The sequence below is a fragment of the Pistacia vera genome, unplaced genomic scaffold (genome assembly GCF_008641045.1).
Source record: "Pistacia vera cultivar Batoury unplaced genomic scaffold, PisVer_v2 Contig578, whole genome shotgun sequence".
Lineage (NCBI taxonomy): Eukaryota > Viridiplantae > Streptophyta > Magnoliopsida > Sapindales > Anacardiaceae > Pistacia > Pistacia vera.
Window position 1 is genome coordinate 401,291 of NW_022196421.1, and position 16,125 is coordinate 417,415.

General features: G+C 34.5%; 1 protein-coding gene and 1 long non-coding RNA gene across 2 annotated transcripts; both read left to right on the forward strand.

Annotated features, from left to right (window-relative positions):
- Positions 1–927: 927 nt before the first annotated feature.
- On the forward strand, positions 928–3,548 carry LOC116109348. The gene is made up of 5 exons (XR_004124754.1): positions 928–1,064; positions 1,530–1,754; positions 1,873–2,004; positions 2,593–2,742; positions 3,168–3,548. It is a non-coding gene; the product is annotated as an uncharacterized LOC116109348 (long non-coding RNA).
- Positions 3,549–4,502: 954 nt separating this feature from the next.
- LOC116109340 (UPF0481 protein At3g47200-like) lies at positions 4,503–6,058 on the forward strand. Its single transcript, XM_031395567.1, has 2 exons — positions 4,503–4,609; positions 4,702–6,058. Exon 2 carries the CDS (start codon positions 4,706–4,708, stop codon positions 5,990–5,992), a length of 1,287 nt encoding a protein of 428 aa, XP_031251427.1. The 5' UTR covers positions 4,503–4,609; positions 4,702–4,705; the 3' UTR covers positions 5,993–6,058.
- Positions 6,059–16,125: the final 10,067 nt, after the last annotated feature.

Below are 16,125 nucleotides of genomic sequence, written 5' to 3' on the forward strand. Positions count from 1 at the left end.
AATTGTAGCTCTACTTCTCCAAGAAAGCATTTAAAAATGAGATTTTAAATTTTTTTTTTTATGATTGCTTAAAATTATTTTATATTTAATATAGTTGGAGATGCACATAATATGTTTAAAATTTTTTTTTTTTTTTTGGATATAAATGAGATAGTTTTGTATTGGATAGGGTATTTTTGGAATAAAATTTGAAAACTAACCAAAACATCCTAATTTGGGGTGTTTTATAAATCCCTCAAAAATACATTACATTGGTTAGGGGCAGTGGCGGATCCAGCCACATTTTGGCCCACCCTCAATTTTTTTTTTTAATATTAATATGTATAATTTATATATTTTAGCCCACCCTAACAAAAATATTAATGGATAAAAATAGTAATGTATAATAAATTTTTATTTTGGCCTACCCTGAAAGAAATTTCTAAATCCGCTAGTGGTTAGGGGGGGGGGGCGGGGGGTGGGGGATTTTGAGCCAATCAAAATCAGTGCATAAAAAATTTGACAAGTAATAATTTAAAAACACCTTAAAACCAGTCTAATTAAAAACCCTACAAAAACAGTCGAAAAAAAGCTCAATTAAGTATTTAAGTGGGAGGCCGTGGGTGGGTTGTTGCACTACGTCATTGAATTTAACTGGGGCCTATAGATATTAAATCTAATTTATGGAAATATTTTGGTAATATATTCTTTTATTTAAAACCAATATAAATAGCCTCACCCTTTCAAACTTAATGAAAAACTCTACAAAAATAATGAAAAATTTTCACCTCCCTACAAAATATTAAGTTTAAAAAAGTTAATTAATTAATTTACAATATGATATCCATAATACATTTAATATTTCAGAAAATATTTACCAACCAATAAATCCTATTTAGTTCCAGTACATACACCTAACGGGCATCCTGATTTAATCTGGACCGTCCAGCCACTTCATCATTAAAAAAAAGACCAGCTAAAAGTAAAAAACACTCAAAAATAATTGTGTCCTCGAAACTTCTTTACAGACTTTCTCTCGTAACCTCACCGCCACCGCCGCCGCGTGACCGCCACCTCTTCAGGAGGTTTTACAACTCTTGCTTTTCCACCACTCCACGTCATGTTTATTTGCGCTTTTGCCATCGCAATCTTCTCTAAACTAAACCCCTCACTCACCCTCTCTCGTCTAGGGTTTTTCTTCTCTTCTGTCTCTTAAACGTTAGGTTTTTTAGGCTTTTGCCACCGAACAGTCCAGCTTATTTGTTCACTTCTATTTTTTCCTTTGAATTTGGTCTTATTTTTTTTCATAGAATCTTTTGATTTATTTGTTTATTCATAATTTACTGGTTTCAGTCGCTTGAGCTTCTGTTGCTTCATATAATTTAAACCAACTTTCACGATTTTTGTTTTGTAGTTTTTAAAAAAAAATTCTTCACTTTTGCAGTTATTTGATCTTCAACTTCTTTCATCCAATCAACTTTTGACCCCATAAAATTTCATAATCAATCTCTTTGTTAATCTGTTTATTTTTCAATTCCTTTTTGTTACAGTTGTTAGATGGCTTAAGCTTCAGCTACGAATGCAACTCCAGGCGGTAAAACCCGCGTGAGAATTGTGGTTTGTGGAGGAAAGGGTACCGGAAAATCGAGCTTGATTGTAACTGCCGCCACCGATTCGTTTCCTGCCAATGTGCCGCCGGTTTTGCCGCCTACACGGCTGCCTGAGGAATTCTACCCCGACCGCGTGCCCATAACCATTATCGACACCTCTTCAAGGTCTCTCTTCTTTATACGGGTCAAGATTTGAACTTGTTTGTGCCAGTTGTTATTATAATATTGAGCTTGAATTTGGAATGTTTCTAATTGTTTCTGCGTGTGGGGTTTAATAAATTAGTGCGGAGGATAGAGGTAGACTGAGTGAAGAACTGAGGCGGGCTGATGCAGTTGTGCTTACTTATGCGTGTGATCGGCCTGAGACCCTTGAAGAATTAAGTGACTTTGGCTTCCAGAACTTCGTCAATTAGAGGTTTGAATTTCTTGTTTCCTTAAATTTGCTGTAGCGTTGCTTCTGGTTTTGTTGCTTTGCTGAAAATGTGACCTGGGGTATTTTAATTCTTCAACCAATAGACAATAGACTTTGAATAACTTATGAAAAGAGTCATTTGATTTGCAGTGCCCCGAATAAAATTTTGGGAACCTACTGCGTACTGTAATCTCCTTAAATTTCAGGTTTACCAAAGTGTCACAATTTCTAATCTAATTGCTAAAAAAGGCATTTTATAAGCTAAAAAGTTGAGAAGAAGTTACCTTAGAAATTTGTTGAAGCTATATTAAACTAATTTTCTTTTTTAGTTCAGGGTTTTGGACTGGGATGTTAACTTAAAATAGGAAGAAGCTTCTAATATTTATTAATTATTGTTGTCAACTTAGACTTTCTGAACCCTTGAGTGATATAGATAAATGGTTGTGAATTTGTGTCTTATTATAAGTTAAAAAATTTAAGTTTCAAGGTCCTGACCCGTTGGTAAATAGAGTAGGATTTGGTTTTGGGGGAATTATTTTATATTTGGCATTTGTATGTGTTTTTTTAATGGGTATGTAATCTTATGATCAGGTGAAAGTGCCAGTTATAGTGGTGGGTTGTAAGCTTGATTTAAGAGATGAGAGCCATCAAATGAGCCTGGAAACGGTAATGATGCCTATAATGCAACAGTTTCGAGAGATTGAAACTTGCATTGAGTGCTCTGCATTGAAGCAAATTCAGGTATGTTGCAAGGCCCTCATTTGATCTTTATTTTATGTTGTTTCATAGGATTTAATGTAGTGATATTTTACAATTACATGGGTTACCTGATATAATATGGTTTTGTTCTGGTTCTAGTGATCTGTTTGTATTGTTGAATACACGTGGGATTTTTTAAGCACTGTTATAGCATTCTTGTACAATTCAATATGTACTTTATGGCCTTTGAGTTTCACCTCTTGCCATTAATTTTGTCATGAGTTTTGCATATTGATGTACCTTCTTGCATCATTGATCTAGTTGAAGCTACTGGCTACAAGGATATGTTATTACTCTAATGAATTCTGTAGTCAGTTGGATGATCTGTGATATTTTAACCTGCCATTTGTTTTAGAATTGATATATAAATATTCTGAAATTGATGTTTAAATTTGACCAATTTGTAGATCCCTGAGGTTTTCTACTATGCGCAAAAAGCAGTGCTTCATCCAACAGGCCCTCTATTTGATCAGGAAACACAAGCTTTGAAGCCCCGGTGTGTGAGAGCCTTGAATCGTATCTTTATTCTTTGTGATCATGACAGGGACGGTTCTCTTAGTGATGCAGAGCTGAATGATTTTCAGGTTGATTCTTCTTCTGTCTTTTCCTTGTTTTAGGGAAGGGAGGTTTAATTATTTGTCTGTGTAATGTTGCTATGTATTAGAATCGTTGTCCCCTTCTTGTGTATTTTCAATTTTTTATTTAAAGCTTTGTAAGCCTAATAATGTATGTTTGCTATGTAGTGCTCATGACTCACTGTATTATATCCATTATTTCTAATAATTTTCTTTAATTTTCGTGGAAAACAAACACCATCAAGAAAATGTCTTGTCAAAACCTCTCTGAAACTTTCAATTCTTCGTAACTCAAAGAGCCCAAATCAGAGGATAAGTACTCTGCTTCAATTTCTAATCCATCTGCTCAATGTACTTAAAATGAAACAAATGACTGACACTCTCACTGTTGCTGGTACACTTGTCATTGATGATGAACTATATTAATGTACATCAATGGTGGTCTGGGCATTAAAATATGTGACTGTGGTAGCTAATCTCAAATTTAGCTAGATGAGATTCTATTACATAGCAAGACTCATTTTATGTTACAGACTCAACAGTTTCACATTGAAAAGCATAATGCTTAATTAACGTCAACTCATGGCAACTTCTCTGCCGATTTTTCTGCTAAGACCTGGTATTAATTTGGATATCAGTTGTAAAATTCAGGAAGAGCTTCATTTCAAGCCCAATTTCGTGATCATGGCAGAGTTTTTGATACAAGTACTGGCTGGCAGGCGAAAATCAGTAAGTTATTTTATCAAGTAAAGTCGGAAAATAAGGTTGCCAACAAGGACTTAGTGAAGATATCTGCAATTTGTTCTATTCTAGTTCAAAAAGAAGCTGAATTAAAGCTCACAATAAAAGCAAAAGATGAGGTATATAGGTTCTTTAACTTGACTAGTGGGGTTGTAATATGGGCAAGAAAAGAATTACAATCACTCCCTTGTAACTTTCAGTTGAGTGTTTTACAAGCTTTCATCATAAGTCGTTGGATTAGCATTTTTTAAATAGGCAATAAAGCAGATGATAAAGCAAAAGATCTGGTATATGTGCTTAGCTTGGTAATTGGGACTGTAATTATGTAATTGTGGGATTTTAACATGCAGAGGAAAGGAATCACATTATCAAGGTCGTGTATATAATATACAAATGCTAGGGGAAGTGGAAGTGGAAGAGAAAACACTTTATCAATAAACAAAGAGAGAAGGGAGAGATTCACCATAAGTAATTCATCCCTGCGGCTGTGAGTTGTGGATTCCACTACTATCTCTTTCTGTCGAAATATTCAGGTGCACATATGCTTCATCACTTATTCATCTTCTTTCTTTCTCTTATTATTAATTATTGTTAGTTACTATTCTGTGTTTGTCATAATATTTAGGACAATGAGCTTCAGGATGAGTTCTTCCATTAATATTAGAGGTGAAGATCATGAAAAGTTGAGCAAAGGGTTGCTAATTAACATCAGAGAAAACTTCGAACCCGAGCCATCTCCTGAGTGTTGTATTTATCGGGTTCCTAAGCGCCTTCGCATGGTAAATGAAAAAGCTTACACTCCTCAATTAATCTCAATAGGCCCTCTTCATCATGGGAAAGAGGAATTAGTTGATATGGAAAAGCGAAAAACAATATATTTACAAAGTTTTTTTCAACGAATATCTGTCACAAAACAAGTAGAAATTTTAACCTTTATAAAGAACAATGAACAACGCATTCGTAATTGTTATGCCGAGTCTTCTAAGCTTGAGAGTCTTGATTTTGTAACAATGATTTCATATGATGCTTTATTCATCTTGGAGCTCTTCATTAGAAAATATAAGGGTGAGCGTGATTTTTATTTAGATAGACCAAAGTTGTACTCTGACATATGCTTAGACATACAATTACTCGAAAATCAACTTCCATACTTTGTCTTAGATGAAATATATAAATTAGCTCTCAACAACCTTGATCTTGAATCTACTCTCTTTAAACATCTTTGTTCTAAGTTCTTTGACGAAGAGACAATCCAGAGCATACCCGACGAGACGATAAAAGTTCTACATTTCACGGATTTGGGTAGAATTGTACTTTTGAAAAGCTGCCCATTAAAGAAAAAGTCTAGGGGAGTTATTGAAAATTTACCAAATGTGGTGAAGCTGTATGAATCGGGAGTCAAGTTTACGTGTGTTGATGGAGATTCCTTACTCGACATAAGATTTGAAGAGCAAAAGCAGCGAATCCCATACTTTAAAGTAAAGGAGCTGCAAATACCACAACTTTTGGTGCATGACGGTACGGAATCTCTGCTCAGAAATGTAATGGCTTTGGAACAAGTTCACTATCCGAAAGGCTGTTGGATTTGCAATTATGTCGATTTACTGGATCGTCTTATTGAAACCGAAAAAGATGTGGATTTGCTTCATGGAAAGGGGATTATTTTGAACTGGTTGGGTGATAATGCTTCTGTGGCGACTATGTTTAACAAACTTTGCGAAGAAATTTATACAAAAGAATCGTGTTACTACACCATTTGCAAGGAATTGAAAACACACTACAGCAATCCTTGGAACCATAGCAAGGCAAAGTTGAAAAGTGTGTATTTCAGCAATCTTTGGAGAGGCACAGCGACTATTGCGGCAGTTGTACTTTTACTGCTCATTGTAATACAAACTGTTTGCTCTATTTTGTGAGTCGAGTGATATTTGAATTAAATTGTTATGTTGAACTCAAATTACACTAATTTTATACATGGAGTGATCCACCTCTATTTTTTTTAAATTATATTGAAGTTTGTGTGCAAATTATATTTAATTTCCGGCCAAAATATTCAGGTTCAAATGCACTTGTTTCATTAAATATTTTCATTATATATTCGTGTTCTTAATTCCTTACAATCATTTTGATCCACGAAAAATGAATCCAAGGTTATTGTGATCATTGGTTTAAAAAAATAATAAACTAGGCACGATACATGCATTGTGAACCAAAGTGTCTGGACTGAAATGTCAGTAATCAAAGCACTAAGACCTGTTGTAATTTACCTAAACCCATGTCGTTTTAAGCTACATGGTTTGTACAAAGTTAGTTTCTCCTTCACGCTCTTTGCTACTACTGTTTAGCTGACTGAAAACATATAAAGTCAGTACTCTTTATATCTTGTAATCAATTTTTTCTCAATCAAGGTATTAGAGATTTGTTTCTTTTATTTTTCGGTCCTCTCTTTTAACTCCCTAAATCACAAAGTTCACATGGGATCAGACCCTTCGACTCACGTCAATGGCAACGATCTCAGATTCTAATCCGTCTGGAAAAACTCTAACAAGATGATTCAGAGCTCATCCAACTCCTTCAATTCAGCATTTCAATCGAGCCTTTAGGTCGTCACTCCAAAGTTGACCAGAGACAACTATAGAGGCAATTACCGCTTCTGGAAATCGCAAATTCTCTCAACTGTGGGAGCTCATGAGCTCGAAGACCACCTAATAAGTCTTATTCCTTGTCCTGCACCTTTAATTTCATCAGAACATGAAATGTTGAGTGAATTAGGAGAAATTAGGTCAAAAGAAAAAATTAATCCCAATTATGTTTCCTGGAAAAGAACTGATAAATTTATGGTAACCTAGCTATTGGCCTCAATCTCTGAATGCATGTTCACTTATGTGTCAAAATGTCAAACCTCTACATCTATTTGGTTAACTCTTGAGATTGAATTTTTGAATGACTCTAAATCGCAAGTTTTTTTCAACAAATATCTGTTACAAAACAAGTAGAAATTTTAACCTTTATAAAGAACAATGAACAAGGCATTCGTAATTGTTATGCCGAGTCTTCTAAGCTTTAGAGTCTTGATTTTGTAACAATGATTTTATATGATGTTTTATTTATGTTGGAGCTCTTCATTAGAAAACATAAGGATGAGTGTGATTTTTATTTAGATAGACCAAAAATGTACTCTGACATATACCTAGACATACAATTACTCGAAAATCAACTTCCATACTATGTCTTAGATGAAATATATAAATTAGCTCTCGACAACCTTGATCTTGAATCTACTCCCTTTAAGCATCTTTGTTCTAAGTTCTTTGACGAAGACACGATCAAGAGCATACTCGACGAGACGATAAAAGTTCTACATTTCACGGATTTGGGTAGAACTGCACTTTTGAAAAGCTGCCCATTAGAGAAAAAGTCCAAGGGAGTTATTGTAAATATACCAAATGCGATGAAGCTGTATGAATCGGGAGTCAAGTTTAAGTGTGTTAACAGAGATTGCTTTCTCGACATAAGATTTGAAGAGCGAAAGCAGTGAATCCCATACTTTAAAGTAAAGGAGCTGCAAATTCCATAACTTTTGGTGCATGACGGGACAGATGAATAGCAAGAAAAACACCACTCTTCTATTCTAACGAACTGAATACAGCCTTAACTCTAACAAAAAAAAAAAAAAAAAAAACCCTTAAAAACTAGAAAGAAAATAAGAGATTGAAAGAGCTCTCAATTTTTATTTTTATTTTTTGTGTTTGAAATGAGAGGAAGAACACCTATTTTATACTACTCAAGATGGGACAAAACATTTAATTTCCACCATTATTTTCCACTTTTCCACTTTCTAATTCTTAAAACTTCTCCATTAGTCCACTAACCTTTCACCTTTTAAATTCTCAACTCACACTACCACTTTCATTCAATTTAATAAAATATTCCAACAAGAACTGTATATTTGAAATCAGCTGCTCATTACAAAAAAAATTCCAAACACATAAGATAACTAGATAAGTGTTGTATTCATAAAACCAACGAGTGTTTACTAAAAAAAAATGCAAACACACAAGGCTAGGGTTGTATTTATGAAACTAGCGAGTGGTCACTACAAAAAAATGCCAAACTAGTGGATGCCACACAAAAAGGCTAAACACACTGGATTTTACTATAAAAAAAAACCCTTATACAATTGATATTTTATTCAAAAAAATTTTAATTTCAAATGATCTAATACAATATATATGGTATCTTAAAATGACAAATTATATAATTATACTATATAAGATAATATATCACATTACTTTATAAAATATTTACATCATTGTTAAATATATAACAGCCATAGAATACTTCCATAGATTTTAAAAAAGATTAAGCAAAATCATTGAATAAATCTTACATTCACAAAAAAAAATTATTATTATTTAAAAAAAAAGGTGTGTTTTGATGTAGAAAATTCCAAGTAAAAGATTGATCATGATTTGAGAGTGGTGGTTTGCTTGGAATGTTAAGAGGTGTCAATCAATGATGAAAAATGGAGACTCAAACCATTGTTTGTTTGCTAAGGGGAATTTACACTTGAATTGAGTGCCCATCAACTTCTATTGTATGTATGTCCCTCAAATGGAAATTTCCTCTTGTACCATGCCTCACTAACTTTTATGTTTTATTTATATGTAATCTATTTATTCTAATTTTCTGAAAATAATTTCTTCCTCGGATGAAACATTTTATTTAGAAAGGAAATGCATAGTATTAACTCTTTTTTTTTTTAATCGAGATATCTATGTTAGTTTAAAAGTATCTCAACTCATCATTGAGATCTATTGAATACCTTACAAGCCCAATTGGTCAAGTAAGTCACTGATGTGGTAAGTGACCACTTTGTGAGATTGAAACACAAGACCTATAGATAACTCACAATATGGTTAAATTTTTGCCTATTAACAAAGAGTGTTTTTAGCTATGTGCTGTCAGTTTTGTCGCCTATATTATCAAATTTTTGTGTATTTGTGGTTATGTACGCTCACATAATAAATTTGTATAATAAAAGAGTAGTACTATATATACAAACTAATTTTATATATCTGATGTGATAATTCATTCGTAGGTATCTGGATGGTTAGAATGAATCAGAGAGATGGTGTGGATAGGTGCATGATCTTAGATTCGATTCTCCTCTTGACATCCAGATTTAAGTGGGTCTTCGTGACAATGGGTTGCTGCATCAGTCTCCCCTAAGTATTTAAGTGAGAGTCGTGGTTGAGTTGCTGCGTTAGTTTCCCCCAAGCATTTGAGTGGAGGCCGTGACGGGTTTGTTGCACTACGTCATTGGATTAACTTGGGGCCTATAGATAATAATCTAATTATGGAATATTTTGGTAATAATTCCTTTATTTAAAACCATATAATAGCCTCACCTTTCAAACTATGAAAAACTTTGCAAAAATAATGAAAAATTTCACCTCCCAAAATATTAAGTTTAAAAAGTTAATTAATTAATTTCAGTATGATATCTATAATACATTTATATTCAGAAAATATTTACCAGCCACTGTTCCTATTTAATTCCAATACATACACCTAACCAGCACATCCTCATTTAATCTGGACCGTCCAACCACTTCATCATTAAAAAAAAAAAAAAACACTACTAAAAGTAAAAAACCTCAAAAATAATTGTGTCCTCGAAACTTCTTTACAGACTTTCTCTCGTAACCTCACCGCCACCGCCCGCCGCGTGACCGCCACCTCTTTCAGGGGTTTTCAACTTTTGCTTTTCCACACTCTACGTCATGTTTATTTGCGCTTTTGCCATCGAAATCTTCTCTAAACTAAACTAAACTAAACCCCTCACTCACCCTTTTTCGTCTAGGGTTTTTCTCTTCTCTTCTTCTCTTAACCGTTAGTTTTTTTACGCTTTTGCCAACGAACAATCCAGCTTTTGTTCACTTCTATTTTTTTTTTTTTTTTTTTTTTTTGAATTTGGTCTAATTTTTTTTCATAGAATCTTTTGATTTATTTATTTATTCATAATTTACTGGTTTCAGTTGCTTGAGCTTCTGTTGCTTCATATAATTTAAACCAACTTTCACGATTTTTTTTTTTTTTTTTTGTTTTGTAGTTTTTAATTTTTTTTCTTCTCTTTGCAGTTATTTGATCTTCAACTTCTTCATCCATCACTTCTGACCCAATCAATCTCTTTGTTTTCAATTCCTTTTTGTTACAGTTGTTTAGATGGCAAAGCTTCAGCTACGATGCAACTCCAGGCGGTAAAACCCGCGTGAGAATGTGGTTTGTGGAGGAAAGGGTACCGGAAAATCGAGCTTGATTGTAACTGCCGCCACCGATTCGTTTCTCCGCAATGTGCCGCCGGTTTTGCCGCCTACACGGCTGCCTGAGGAATTCTACCCCGACCGCGTGCCCATAACCATTATCGACACCTCTTCAAGGTCTCTCTCTTCTTTATACGGGTCAAGATTTGAACTTGTTATGATAATATTGAGCTTGAGTTTGGAATGTTTCTAATTGTTTTTCTCGTGTGGGGATTAATAAATTAGTACGGAGGATAGAGGTAACTGAGTGAAACTGAGGCGGGCTGATGCAGTTGTCTTACTTAGCGTGTGATCGCCTGAGACCTTGAAGAATTAAGTGAACTTTGGCTGAATTCATTGACAATATCTTTAGATACTGGAGTTCTTTGGTTGCTAGTTAAGAAGTTATTTAGAATTCAAATAAATTTTATAATATTATGATGCAAAGCAATTGTGCTGGTTGGGATACAACTATTCTACTTTGCTTCTGGAAGTGGACCAAGAACTTAGGCTAGTTTGTGTATTTCTCCCTTCTGTTGGTGGAAATTTGCTAGCCTGGCTTCTATGGTCTTGTGCATGCAGTTGGTATTCAGCCCTTGATTGCCCGTTGTCCTGTGGACTCTGAAAAGCTCTCTGGTTTAAACTTCTTATTTTTAATGGTAATTTCGACGGGGAAGGAAAAAGATGAACTTGCAGATACTTCTCCTCTCTCTAGGTGCATTTCTCCAATTCTAGAACCATAATTCTTCGCTTCGACTCTCTTTTTTCAGCTAAGGAGGTTCTTCTTTGAGATGAATTTCATCCTTTCAGCCTTTTCAGTGTCCTATTACTATTGGGTGATCGATCTGAGCAGCATCTCAACTAGTAAACAACTTATTAGGAACTCAATACGTCGCCAAAAGATTACAAATCATTGAAAATATTAAGTGTAACAAGGGCCAAACTTGGTCTACAAGTTACAAGACTAAAACCAAAGTTTGCAGAAATATAACACTTTGAAATTTGAAATCTGGTTGGGTGTTGCGGAGCATAGATTCTAAATAGTTGAAGCCTAGCGTTTTTTTTCTAATCTTGTTATGTTCATGGGGTTTTAGGTTGTCTCTTTTACCTTTGGGTGAGACATTCTCTAATCTAGTGTTAAGTTGAATGTTTAATCTTCTCTGTCTGTGCTATGTCATGTGTGTATTTTAATGTTTGCCTCCATGTTTGTTTGCAGCTTGCAGTGTTATTTAGATGCTTACTTTGTTTTTCTTTTGTGTAGAGCGTGGAGCTGACTAATGAAGCTGTTTGACTTTTTAAGGGAATCTGCAAACTTTTTGCACTCTGATAGTTTTGTCTGCCTGTGTCTTGGTCATACTTGACGTTTACTGTGCTGCTAAAAGTTTCGATTTATTTGCACAATTAATGCTTTCATTATGATATGTTAGAGATTAACTGTTTGCCAAGTAGTTCACTAGCTACAAGCACCTAATAAGTGTTTCATACCAGGACATACCCTGCGGCCAACTGAAGTGATGATCTTCTCTACAGCACCCGAATGGTATTATAATGATCATTTATTACTAATTCAATATCTTATCTACTTATAGTAGAAACCATGTATCGTCTGTTGGATCAACAAGTCACTCAAATTCTTCTGTTGTTATTTGATTTGATGAATTAGGAATAGCTGTTGAAAATACTTCTTCAGATGTGATTAGCATTATTACTTAATACAACTGGTTATCTGGGGAGAATAGGGATTGCCCCATAATATTCTTGCTAGATTGAAAGGACCCCAAAGAAGAGCCAAGGGATGGATAGAAATTTACCTTGTGCAATGAAGTTTATGAGTCAGGAGTGTTTTAGAGAGTTGAAAGAGAATGCTTACTTGAGGTATTTGAAAAGCAAAAAAACGAATCCCATGCTTTAATCTACATGGTTGCAAACCACATTTCGAGGTGATTCTATACCGAACGTTTACTTGGAACATTTTGCTTTTGAGCAGTGTCATTTCCGTTGGATACTTGGTTTTGCAATTATAATTTTTGGATTATCTTATTGTACCTGAAAGATGTGATTTGCTTGCAGGAGAGGGTTATCACCATCATTTGGCGACAATACTTCAGTAGCAAATCTTTTTAATAACGCTTGCAGAATGACGACAATAGTAATGTCCTCCTACTACCCTAACATTTGCAAGGAACTTAAAGAACATTAACAATCCTTGGAAATACAAAGGCAACTTTGAAAAGAGTATATTCCACTAGCTGGAGGGGCACAGCAACTGTTGCAGCAATTATCCCTACCTCTCACTGTCACACAGACTAATATTTCTACTTGCAGGTCGTCTGATGTTTAGAATCGTTGTCTCCTTTTGTGTATTTTCAATTTTTATTTAAAGCTTTGTAAGCCTATAATGTATGTTTGCTATGTAGTGCTCATGACTCACTGTATTATACCATTATTTCTAATAATTTCTTTAATTTTCGTGGAAAACAACACCATCAAGAATGTCTTGTCAAAACCTCTCTGAAACTTTCAATTCTTCGTAACTCAAGAGCCCAAATCAGAGGATAAGTACTCTGCTTCTTTCTAATCCATCTCCTCAATGACTTAAAATGAACAAATGCTGACACTCTCACTGTTGCTTTACACTTTTCATTATGATGAACTATATTAATGTAAATCAATGGTTTCTGGGCATTAAATATGTGACTGTGGTAGCTAATCTCAAATTTAGCTAGATGAGATTCTATACAAGCAAGACTCATTTTATGTTGCAGACTAACAGTTTCACATTGAAAAGCATAATGCTTAATTACGTCCCTCATGGCAACTCTCTTGCCGATTTTTGCTGCTAAGACCTGGTATTAATTTGGATATCAGTTTTAAAATTCAGGAAGAGCTTCATTTCAAGCTCAATTTCGTGATCATGGCAGAGTTTCTGATACAAGTACTGGCTGGCAGGCGAAAATCAGTAATTTTATTATGAAGTAAAGTGGAAAATCAGGTTGCCGACAAGGACTTAGTGAAGATATCTGCAATTTTTCTATTCTAGTTCAAAGTATATAGCTCTTAACTTAGACTAGTGGGTTTGTAATAGGGAAAGAAAGAATCACAATCACTCCCTTGTAACTTCAGTTATTGTTTAACAAGCTTTCATCATAGTCGTTGGATTAGCATTTTTTAAATAGGCAATAAATCAGAAAATGATAAAGCAAAAGAGCTAGTATATGTGCTTAGCTTGATAATTGGATTGTAATATGTAATTGTGGATTTTAACGCAGGAAAGGAATCACATTATCAAGCCGTATATATATACAAATGCTAGGGGAAGTGGAAGAGAAGAAAACACTTTATCAATAACAAAGAGAGAAGAGAGATTCACCATAAGTAATTCTCCCTGCGCTGTGAGTTGTGATTCCACTACTATCTCTTTCTGTCGAAATATTCAGGTGCACATATGCTTCATCACTTATTCATCTTCTTTCTTTCTCTTTTATTATTATTGTTAGTTACATATGTGTTTGTCATAATATTTAGGACAATGAGCTTCAGGATGAGTTGTTCCTTAATATTAAGTGAAGATCATGAAAGTTGAGCAAAGGGTTTGCTAATTCATCAAGAAAACTTCGAACCCGAGCCATCCTTAGTGTTGTATTTATCGGGTTCCTAAGCGCCTTCGCATGGTAAATGAAAGCTTACACTCCTCAATTAATCTCAATAGGCCCTCTTCACACGGAAAGAGAATTAGTTGATATGGAAAAGCGAAAAACAATATATTTACAAGTTTTTTTCAACGATATCTGTCACAAAACAAGTAGAAATTTAACCTTATAAAGAACAATGAACAACGCATTCGTAATTGTTATGCCGAGTCTTCTAACTTGAGAGTCTTGATTTTGTAACGATTTTCATATGATGCTTTATTCATCTTGGAGCTCTTCATTAGAAAATAAGGGTGAGCGTGATTTTTATTTAGATAGACCAAAGTTTTACTCTGACATATGCTTAGACATACAATTACTCGAAAATCAACTTCCAACTTTGTCTTAGATGAAAATATATAATTACTCTCACAACCTTGATCTTGAATCTACTCCTTTAACATCTTTGTTCTAGTTCTTTGAGAAGAGACAACCAGGCATACCCGACGAGACGATAAAAGTTCTACATTTCACGGATTTGGGTAGAATTGTACTTTTGAAAAGCTGCCCATTAAAGAAAAGTCAGGGAGTATTGAAAATTTACCAAATGGGGTGAAGCTGTATGAATCGGGAGTCAAGTTTACGTGTTGATGGAGATTCTTACTCGACATAAGATTTGAAGAGCAAAAGCAGCGAATCCCATACTTTAAAGTAAAGGAGCTGCAAATACCACAACTTTGGTGCATGACGGTACGGAATCTCTGCTCAGAAATGTAATGGCTTTGGAGCAAGTCTACTATCCGAAAGGCTGTTGGATTTGCATTATGTGATTTACTATCGTCTTATTGAACGAAAAAGATGTGGATTTGCTTCATGGAAGGGATTATTTTGAACTGTTTGGGTATAATCTTCTGTGGCGACTATGTTTAACAAACTTTGCGAAGAAATTTATACAAAGAATCGTGTTACTACACCATTTGCAAGGAATTGAAAACACACTACAGCAATCCTTGGAACCATAGCAAGGCAAAGTTGAAAAGTGTGTATTTCAGCAATCTTTGGAGAGGCACAGCGACTATTGCGGCAGTTGTACTTTTACTGCTCATTGTAATCAAACTGTTTCTCTATTTTGTGAGTCGAGTGATATTTGAATTAAATTGTTATGTTGAACTCAAATTACACTATTTTATACATGGAGTGATCCACCTCTTTTTTTTTAAATTATATTGAAGTTTGTGTGCAATTATATTTAATTCCGGCCAAAATATTCAGGTTCAAATGCACTTGTTTCATTAAATATTTTCATTATATATTCGTGTTCTTAATTCCTTACAATCATTTTGATCCACGAAAAATGAATCCGGTTATTGTGATCATTGTTTAAAAAATAATAAACTAGGCACGATACATGCATTGTGAACCAGTGTCTGGACTGAAATGTCAGTAATCAAAGCACTAAGACCTGTTGTAATTTACCTAAACCCATGTCGTTTTAAGCTACATGGTTTGTACAAAGTTAGTTTCTCCTTCACGCTCTTTGCTACTACTGTTTAGCTGACTGAAAACATATAAAGTCAGTACTCTTATATCTTGTAATCAATTTTTTCTCAATCAAGGTATTAGAATTTGTTTCTTTTATTTTTCGGTCCTCTCTTTTAACTCCCTAAATCACAAAGTTCACATGGGATCAGACCCTTCGACTCACGTCAATGGCAACGATCTCAGATTCTAATCCTCTGGAAAAACTCTAAACAATGATTCAGAGCTCATCCAACTCCTTCAATTCAGCATTTCAATCGAGCCTTTAGGTCGTCACTCCAAGTTGACCAGAGACCAACTATAGAGGCAATTACCGCTTCTGGAAATCGCAAATTCCTCAACTGTGGAGCTCATGAGCTCGAAGACCACCTATAAGTCTTATTCCTTGTCCTGCACCTTAATTTCATCAGAACATGAAAGTTGAGTGAATTAGGAGAAATTAGGTCAAAAGAAAAATAATCCAATTATGTTTCCTGGAAAGACTGATAAATTTATGGTAACCTAGCTATTGGCCTCAATCTCTGAATGCATGTTCACTTATGTGTCAAAATGTCAAACCTCTACATCTATTTGGTT

Excerpts from the sequence above, each read along its gene's own strand:
- LOC116109340 (XM_031395567.1), top strand. The coding sequence starts at position 4,706 with ATGAGCTTCAGGATGAGTTCTTCCATTAATATTAGAGGTGAAGATCAT.